At 35.4% G+C, this 9444-nt stretch overlaps 1 protein-coding gene across 2 annotated transcripts; it reads left to right on the forward strand.

Annotated features, from left to right (window-relative positions):
- Positions 1-4009: 4009 nt before the first annotated feature.
- LOC141600184 (RNA polymerase sigma factor sigC) lies at positions 4010-9209 on the forward strand. Of its 2 annotated transcripts, none has more exons than XM_074420365.1 (7): positions 4010-4280; positions 5576-5730; positions 6369-6932; positions 7026-7256; positions 7702-7842; positions 7922-8122; positions 8828-9209. In XM_074420365.1, exons 1-7 carry the CDS (start codon positions 4193-4195, stop codon positions 9104-9106), a joined length of 1659 nt encoding a protein of 552 aa, XP_074276466.1. In that variant the 5' UTR covers positions 4010-4192; the 3' UTR covers positions 9107-9209. The 2 variants fall into 2 exon arrangements, with proteins under 2 accessions (XP_074276466.1, XP_074276465.1); XM_074420364.1 differs by having other exon boundaries at positions 4038-4280; positions 5567-5730.
- The last annotated feature ends 235 nt before the right edge of the window (positions 9210-9444 follow it).

The raw sequence follows: 9444 nt of genomic DNA on the forward strand, positions 1-9444 counted from the left end.
GATTTTGGCGACTGATTTCAGTCGCCAAAATCAGTCGCCAAAATTTGAAGATAAAGAAGAGGGGGGAGAAGGAGTAAAGAAAGGAGAGGAGGAATGGTAGTAGTTGGAAGAGAAATTATTATAATGAAAAATAAAAAAATTATTAGAAAACTCGACTTAAAAAAATAGTTTTTACTAAATTTATTGAACCTTCTTTTCGTTAATGTATTGATAGAGACAATCATAATTACGATATCAGTTTCTTGAAAGATGCATAAGGGAACTGGAGGAGACACAAGAGGAGGCGGGGAGATAGAGAAATAAAAATGGGAGGAGGCCATGAATAGGAAAAAGGACAAGGTAAATGATAAGAGGAAAATTAAAGAACACGAGGACAATAAAGAGGATGGGGCGGGGGGCAAGATGGGGGTAAGAGGATGAGGACAAGCAGTAGGAAGAGAAAAAGAAGGAGGATGCCGATGAGGATGAGAAAAAGGGCAGAAGTCGATAAAGAGAATGATGGCAAAGAAGATAAGATAGGGGGAAAGGGAAATAGAAGGATGCGAACAATAAAATGAAAGGAAAATGAGAAGAAGGGGAAGGGAAAATAAGCAGTTAATGTATTATACAACTGGTTGTATATACAACTTATTCAATGTAGTTGAACTTTGTTATAAAGTTATCGAGCTCAACTAACAAAATTATCGAGTTATGATACAAAGTTATTGAGCTTAACAGAATAATTATTAAGCTCAATAACTTCGTAAAATAGCTCAATAACTTTGTGTAAGAGCTCAACAACTTTTAGGCTGTTGTACAATGCTACTATACAATTGGTTGTAGAATAGTATTTGTGGCAAGATAAGGAGGGGTAATATGAGGGAAAATGGGAAGAGTAGTAGTAGGAAAGGAAGTTATTATAATGAAGAATAAAAAAATTGTAAATGAACAGACTAAAAAAATACAATATTCTAAACTTATTGTACATTTTCATTGAGAAACAACGCTTTGTACTAAACTGTGTATCTAAAACAAGTTTATTTGGCGGTGTATGTAAATTAACCTACGTTTTGAAGGAAATTGTTTAGAACTTTATGAAAATTCGTGTTAAAGAATATCCGTGTGTCTAAAAACCGTGTTAAAGAATATTTATTTGGGCGGTGTGTGTAGATACTAATGTTTTATCTATTCCATGTAATTGTGTTTTTTAACAATTAATCATCTAAGTAAAAGGCGTAGTTATATTCAGATATTCATGGTCTTAGCAAAGTTAAAGACGAAATATTTATGAAGGATTGTCATTTTATTTGCAATCAATTCAACCATAAAAACAATATACACTACAAGAATAACTAAAACAGGCGACCGAAATTTGGCGACTGATATTGGTAGTCGCCAAATTGGCGACTGATTCAAAATTAGCGATCAAATCGATCGCTAATTTGGCGACTGATTTTTTTAAAAGGGGAATCTAATTTGGCGACCGATAATCAGATTTGGCGACTGATTTAAAAGTAGTCGCCAAATGACTTTTCGGTCGCCAAATTTTTTTATAGAAAAACGGAACTCCTCTCTCCTGCTTTACTCTTTCGAAAAAAAAAAAAAAAAAAGAGGAAGCAGCAACGGGCGATTAAGGCGACGACAACAACCACACAACCACACCACCACTTCCACCACTTCCACCACCGTGACCACCGTTCTCATTGCCTCCATCACTCTCTTTAATTAGGTTAGTTTTTTTTGTTTAATTTCACTTTAATTAGTTTAATTTGTTAGATTAATTTGTAGTTAGTTTGATTAATTTGTGGTTAGTTTGTTAGATTTATTTGTAGTTAGTATGTTAGATTAATTTGTAGTTAGATTTAGTTTAATTTGTGTTTGAATTAAAAGGGAATGATTAAGGGGGTTTGTGTTTAGGTTTAGGGTTATGGGTGGGGGTTTGGTCGGCCGTGGGTGGCGGTGGGGGAAGGGTGGCGGTGGTCCGTGGGTGGCGGTGGTCCGTGGGTGCGGTGGGCCTTGGTGAAACCGTCTCATTATTATTATTATTATTAGTATTAGTATTAGTATTATTATTAGTATTAGTATTATTATTATTATTGTTATTATTATTATTATTATTATTATTATTATTATTATTATTATTATTATTATTATTATTATTATTATTATTATTATTATTACTAATTAAACCGTCTTATTATTATTAATATTAAGCTAAGTGAAACCGTCTTTTGCATTAATGGAATTAGCTAAGTGGAACCGTCTTTTGGATTAAGAGAAATTATCTATTAGCTAAGTAGAACCTTCTTTAGGACTTGATTTTGATAAATTTAGTTTGATAATTCATGTTATTGATGAATTGAGGTAGAATAACCTTGTTATTTTTGTTTTTCTTTTCTCTTTTCGGGTTGTCACCCATTTGGCACCACCGTCTGTGATAGTTAGTCTTCTTGTTTTCTTTTCATTTTTGCTTTTACTTGATTAGGTAACCTACTCTTACCAATTACCTTTTAAATTTACTAATTTTAGTTCAAATTATGTTACGGACTTTAGGATAGAAGCCTTTATTATGTGGTTGAATTGGGCTATTGATTGACTTAATTAATTTAGTACTTGATTGTGTTGTTGTTTGATTTGATGTTGACTTAGTACCCGTTCAAGAATTACTCATTAGGAGTAATTCTTGAATAGTCCCCATTTTGGGACTGTCTTTGTACGTTTCAAGTCATTTAGGTAGTAAACACGTACTTGTGATTTATTAATGAGGAATGAGTTTGGTGGCGATCCCTTTAATGTTCTCCGAATACATGTATATGTGTATTTGGAGAATCAAGGGAATTGTTTGCCGAATTTTTCCTCATTAATAAATTACAAGTGTGTTTGCTAGTGACTTGAAACGTACATTGACGGGTTTAGGTTGGAGTGATAAGGACCCCATTCGAAGATGGATTACTTATTGACAATATTTATATATTGTTTTCATATGTTTATTGTATAATGTGGAGTATAAAAGCAGAAAAACGGTTGGTATTCCATGTAATTGTGTTATTTAACAATTAACCATTTAAGCAAAAAGTGTTGTTATATTGAACGCCACTCAAAATGTATAGAAACCAAACCAAATCAAGATTCGCTACTACGAATTTGAAACGCAAACGATTAGACTACCTTGGGAGACGGCGCACATCACGCGCCGTGCAACCAACTAGTTAAGAACAAAAGTGACATTACAATTTTGATAGGGTGAATGGTAGTTAAAAATTTAGGGTTATTAGTGATAGTTTTCTAATTTATCATACTGAATTAAGTAAGGTAATAATAAAATTGTGATAAATTTTGGAGAAAGGGGGACAATAAAAATGAGATAAAGTGAATAAAAATTTAGAAAAAATTATTATAAGGAAATAAACGTTAATTTATCCGAACAAATAAAATGGGCCATTCGGAATTGGGATCCAAACTTGAGGGAAGTTTTTAGTTTTTAACAAGGGTTTTTTGTCAAAAACTACCTTATATTTAGGGGTATTTGTAAAAAAACTACCTTATATTATTTTTCTTGTTTTAAACTACTTTTATTTTCTCTTCTCTTATCTTGGTCAAAAACAACCTAAGCTCACGAGATGGCGAGATTTGATCGATTTAGCGACATTAACCTATCTCATATGACTCTGTTAACATCAAAACAACAATGATCAACCGCATAAAAACCACAATTTAACTTCAGATGACCAAGATTTATGTTTTTCACATTTCAATAATACTTATGAGCATCTACTAAAATTAAGCGTAAGTACATCATGACTTCCCAAAATCTGTTCTAGGCATGATTTAAACATTAAAGAGTTGTATGACATAGTTTAAAACCGAAAAACTAACCAAATTTGTCTATACCATTAGCATAGGTAGTTATTGACCAAAAATAAAGAAAATAAAGGTAGTTGAAAACAAAAAAATTAATATAAGGTTATATTTTTACAAATACCCTTAAATATAAGGTAGTTTTTGACAAAAAAACCCTTTTAACAATGATAAAACCAAAAAAAAATGAGGATTAACAAATCACAAGTGAGGCAAGTGGTGTTTATGGTAAAGATGAAGAACTGGTGGTGGAGAGGTAAGACACTCCAAAATGTGTCCATCTGGACTCATAATGACACTACAAAAGTATAAGTGAGTAGAAATTAGAAAATTTGAAAGATATTTGAGTTGTTTGATGGGTTTGGGTTGCAAATTGAACATGATCAGATGGTGTCTTCCTTCATTACACTCGCCTTCCCCTTCTCATTCTTCTTCTACTTCTAGTAAGTTGTTCCACCATTCCCTTTTTTTTTATTAGTCATCAGTAATTCAACAGATTGTTTTGTTAGTCTCGACTAATCAAGGGGTAAGGCTGCGTACAACCGACTGGAGTGAAAGACGGAAAGTTGAGGTGATTTGGGATGATGGTGGCAAAAACAATACGGTTGGGTCCTTGTAAATCAATTAGTGATTAACAAACCCAATGTAAAGCCATTTTCCAAGTTAGGAACATCATCTACCAACTGTGACTGTCATTCATCAACAGACAATTACTGATTTTGTTAGCTTGCTTTAACTCTTTTGCCATTCTTGATTCATGTATATCATATGAAACAAAACAAAATGTTGTTAAATATGAATCGGCAGTCTGTTTGATTTGGTTTTCACGACAACTAAAATCAAACTTAATTCTAAGTGTACCATTGGCTAACTCCTAACACACTTCCAAGACTGATCTCATCAATCCTCTTTTACCCATACCAATCTTACCAATTGTCCATTTTGTGACAGCAGGGACCAAACTTTAACTCGAACTGTATATCTTGTTGTCTTCTGTAGTTCTCTTGGGATTCTAATTCTCTATTGAAAATATACGAGGAAAAAGAAACTGTACCTGCTTATGGATGGCAATATGAATATGATTATTAGTTACTTTAGCTCTCATTTTATGACAGCAGGAACCAAAATTTAACTCCATAGGTTTGCTTGGGTGGTTGGCTATATTGCATGATACACCATCTGTGAAAGGAATTTGTGCATAGTATCTTCACCAGTGTAATTGCTCTCTTACTGGAGGGTCATCTATGTAACTAATCCTCGTATCTAATCAAGTTTTCAGCACTCACTCTTGACAAAGGTGTATAGCAATTACTGTGGCTGTAATTTCATTTTAATAAGACATTTTTAAACTAGATAAGACTCTGAATGATTTTTGGAGGTAAGATTTGTCCATTTTTATCATCCAATATTATGGAAAAGGGCGAAATACTTTTTTTTTTATTTATTTATTTATTTCATTTATCATCATTCTTGGTCTTTAGATGACTGTGAACTACTGAGATGATTAGCTGAATCCAAGGAGACATTGTTGTGGGAATTTATAAGATACCCAAATGGCCTAGTGAGACCAAGCTTGTTGCCATCACTTTGCATCTTAGTTGTTGATTTACTTCTTTTTACCTACCACTAAGCCTAAGATATCTTTTGATACTCGTCAGGCGTCACACATTAGACTAGCACCATTTCCTACTTTGTATTTTGTAGCATACATCCACATTAACCGTTGCAGAATTTGCAGTGCGGGGAAAAGACCTTGATTTTGGCCTAGCAAAGTTGCCCTTCTTGATGATCAATTTCGATGAAAGTGAAATGGTGATTAAGGATTCGCTGAGACTGCATGCATGCTCATCTTCAGCTATACGAACCGTTGAGAATGATTATGCAAACTTGGAGGTAATGAAGTGACTAGACCTAACAAACGGGTCATTTGGTTGAGTCATTACTCTATCTGATGCACTTTTGATCGGGTCGTTTTGGGTATGGACAGTCGGTCGAGCCATTTAAGTCTGATTCGAGTCACTTTGGTTTGTGTTCACTAAGGTCTGTGTCATTTGTTATGTAATTTAATCATTTCAGGTTTCTAAGTTTGTCATTCCAGCAAATTGTGTTATTTTGGATCGGACAATTTTCGAGTGAGGTGGTTTCAGTTCGAGTCCTTTTAGATTAGGTCAATACTGGGTATAAAGTGGATTGGGTCAACTTGGGTTTAAGGTCACATTCTGGTTATTCTGTTCAGGTCTAATGTGTTTGGATTTAGGTTATCTGTGTTATTTCGGATCGGACCATTTCGAGTGAGGTGGTTTCATTTCGTGTCCTTTTAGATTAGGTCAATACTAGGTATAAATTGGATCGGATCAACTTGGGTTCCAGGTCACATTCTGGTTATTCTGTTCATGTCTAATTTGTGTTTGGGGTTAGCTTATCTGTGTCGGGTCAGTTTTGGCAAGTCTAGAAGTGACTTATTGTACACACTTTCAATATACTCAATTTTGAAGTATTCAGTTTGATCCATCTCTCCCTGTTTGTTTCAGTTGATGATCAGTAAACGATCCGACAAACATTTGCGTAATACGGTATATGATACTCAAGTACCTTCTGACAAGGATACATCTGCATTTTTTCGGAGTGTACAAGCATGCAGCTCGTCATATTTTCATTTATTAATGGAAAATATTAATATGCTGGAGAATAAATTTTCTGATTTAGACATAGTGAAACTTGAAAGAGATATTCTGTTGCAATTAGAAAGACTAGGGGCACTTGAGCTGTTTCGTGCATGCTTATCGAGGACGCTCGAGGGTTCTACTATCACCCATATGTCCAACCCAAAATCTCAGGTCCCGAGATATAACCAAGATAATAGAAATTTGGATAATGATCATATAAAGGTGGTTCAGTCGAAGAGGAAGGAAGAAAGGAAATCGAAACAACAGAAGCGGCTACAAGCCGCCAGTAAAAGTTGTGCTTGTAGATCAGAAACGTTTGTTGAAGAGGTCATGAACACTGTAGTTCCTTCTGTTGCAAAGAAGACTAAGGCTACAAGAAAAAGAGTGGAATTTGCCAAAAATGAAGCAGAACTAGCTAAGGGAATCAAGGTGATCTTCTTTTAACTGCATTAATACTTTATTTCTAACTTTGAAACATGTTTGAAACTCGTCTTCTTAAAAAGAAACCCCTCCTGGTTTAAGGTAGTTGCAAAACTGGAAAAGGTTAAAGTGGCTTTGGAGGGAGATTATGGGAGGGCAGTGACTTTAAGATGCTGGGCTGAAGCAGCTGGTATCGATGAGAAGATGTTGCAGAATGACCTTCGGTTTGGTTGGTATTGCCGGGATGAACTCCTTAAAAGTGGCAGATCGTTAGTGCTGTACCTTGCGAGAAATTATCGAGGACTGGGAGTTGCACATGAAGACTTAATTCAGGTAGTAAAGTAATTCAATTCCATTCCATTTTTATCCGTTAGAGCTCCAGTCTTGTACAGAGTTCCGAGACTGATCACGGCTTTGATTCTAAAGCTGCTTTCTCCGGTTGCATAGAAAAGCAAAATGGCTCACTAAACTAGTTGTCTAGTTATGCTTCTTTTTGGAGTCAAGTAGCATGCATATGATGTGATTACGTATACAATTCTACTATGATTCCAACAATCTCGGTAGGATAGTAAGACAGGCGTCAGGCTATGTGCACCCGCCATCCCTTACCCTGCCATTCATTTGATCCCTTTAGGCACTGGACTCTTGGTCTTTCATTGTTTCTCTCCCTACCCCCATATAGATCTATTAGTCTGATTGGACTGTAAGAGAAAATTTTCTATTGGTAATGCTATGGCTTCTTTTCGTGAGGATAACGGTGTGTTTTAATGTGTTTTAGGCAGGGAATATAGGAATACTTCAAGGTGCTGAAAGGTTTGACCATACGAAAGGATACCAGTTCTCTACATACGTTCAGTACTGGATCAGAAAAGCAATGTCTCAACTGGTATCTCGGCATGGAAGAGGGATAAAAGTTCCTGTATGTATTTCAAATAATTACTTGCAAATTTTTATGTGGCTGGTTCTCAAGCTCTGAAAACATTTTTGTCTTTGTGTAGCTGACACTAAGCACAGCGATAAACCGCATACAAAAGGCTCGTAAGGCCTTGAAAAGAAGTCGCGGTAAACACCCAGATGATGTTGAAGTGGCCAATTTCACGGGTCTCTCGGTGGATAAAATAAGAGCTGCTGACAAATGCTTGAGAATTGTGGGTTCTTTAGATCAGAAAGTCGGGAACTTCATAGATATGAAATATTTGGTAAGACGTTATTATGGTTTTGCACAATGTTTTGTTAAGCTAAATGTTGAAGGTCTAGTGTATAACAAACAATTCGCTTCGCTCTGTATTGTAAAATACTTCTCTCATGTATATAGGTTGAGACAGGTATCATTTATATAGGTTGAGACTTGAGAGTGTGTCAAGTTATGAAATTTGAAGTTTCAAATCCATGGTCTGTCCTAAAAATAGTGGGGTTGAGATTTGCTCAGAAATTTGCGCTTAAACTGAATTAGAAATTTGAGGGAGGGTCTGGGCTCAAAGCTCATCAAGCCTAAAAATAGTGAAGTTCGCACACCGTTTGAAAAATATGAATTTTGTCTGAGGGTTTGTTATGGATTGATTCAAATCATCAATTTTGTTCTATAAAATTTATAAATAACAACTCTTTCAAAATTAAGTTCAAAGGAGATTTCCTAATCCCAGCCAATGGGGGATCCGGGAGTTTCCCTTAAACCATATCCTGTTCGCCCCCGCTGAAATTTTCTGCCCTAGCTGGAGTCAATTCCTAGCTCCGCCACTGATTCCAGCTTGGTTCGAGTTCCAGATTGGATTTTGAGGGCTTGTCAAGCAGCGCGATTGATTTAGGAATTAGGACCATTGGCATGATGCTTTGTTTTTGTGGTGTTCTCTATAGTATTGTGGTTTCTTTCCTTTTATGCTAAAACATACATATACATCACGCAGGAGTGCACATCGGATACGACAATAGAGATACCTGAAAAAACGGTGATGAAGCAGCAAATGAGAAATAATATAATGAAGCTTCTAGACGAGCTGGATCCAAAAGAAAGGCGGATTCTGGTCCTAAGGTATGGGTTTGGTAGCCATTGTATGTCGCTTCATGAGATTGGAAAAATATTTGAGGTAAGTAAAGAATGGATAAGAAAAATAGAGAAGAAGGCTTTCAGCAAGTTGAAGGATGAAGAAATTCAGATAAGTTTAAGCCACTATTTGAATTTGTAGTGTTTTCATATTCATAAGCTACTGTGAAAGTTGCAAGTACTCCGCTTGTTTCTGTAAATGTTTTACCCACCAATATATATATTTATTGACTTGTTATTGTCAATAGTAATGACTAACGAAGGAAGTGCAACTGCGGTCTGCGACTTTAGTTTTTATATGTAAAAGTAATTGTGCAGTAGCAGTGAAACTAGTCAAACTACTGAGTCGGGTTTGTACAAATAAAAGTATCCCATACTGGTTAAACATGGAATCACCGAGTGTTAGTTAAACACAAGTATCAGATCATTCGGATGATTCATTCGCATCTTGTTTTTATCATGCATCACCTTGATTATTAT

The sequence above is a fragment of the Silene latifolia genome, chromosome 9 (genome assembly GCF_048544455.1).
Source record: "Silene latifolia isolate original U9 population chromosome 9, ASM4854445v1, whole genome shotgun sequence".
Classification (NCBI taxonomy): Eukaryota; Viridiplantae; Streptophyta; class Magnoliopsida; order Caryophyllales; family Caryophyllaceae; genus Silene; species Silene latifolia.

Excerpts from the sequence above, each read along its gene's own strand:
- LOC141600184 (XM_074420364.1), top strand. The coding sequence starts at position 4,193 with ATGGGTTTGGGTTGCAAATTGAACATGATCAGATGGTGTCTTCCTTCA. Across the intron at positions 4,281-5,566 it reads TCATTCTTCTTCTACTTCTA|AATTTGCAGTGCGGGGAAAA; the intron begins GTAAGTTGTTCC and ends TAACCGTTGCAG. Across the intron at positions 7,257-7,701 it reads CACATGAAGACTTAATTCAG|GCAGGGAATATAGGAATACT; the intron begins GTAGTAAAGTAA and ends AATGTGTTTTAG.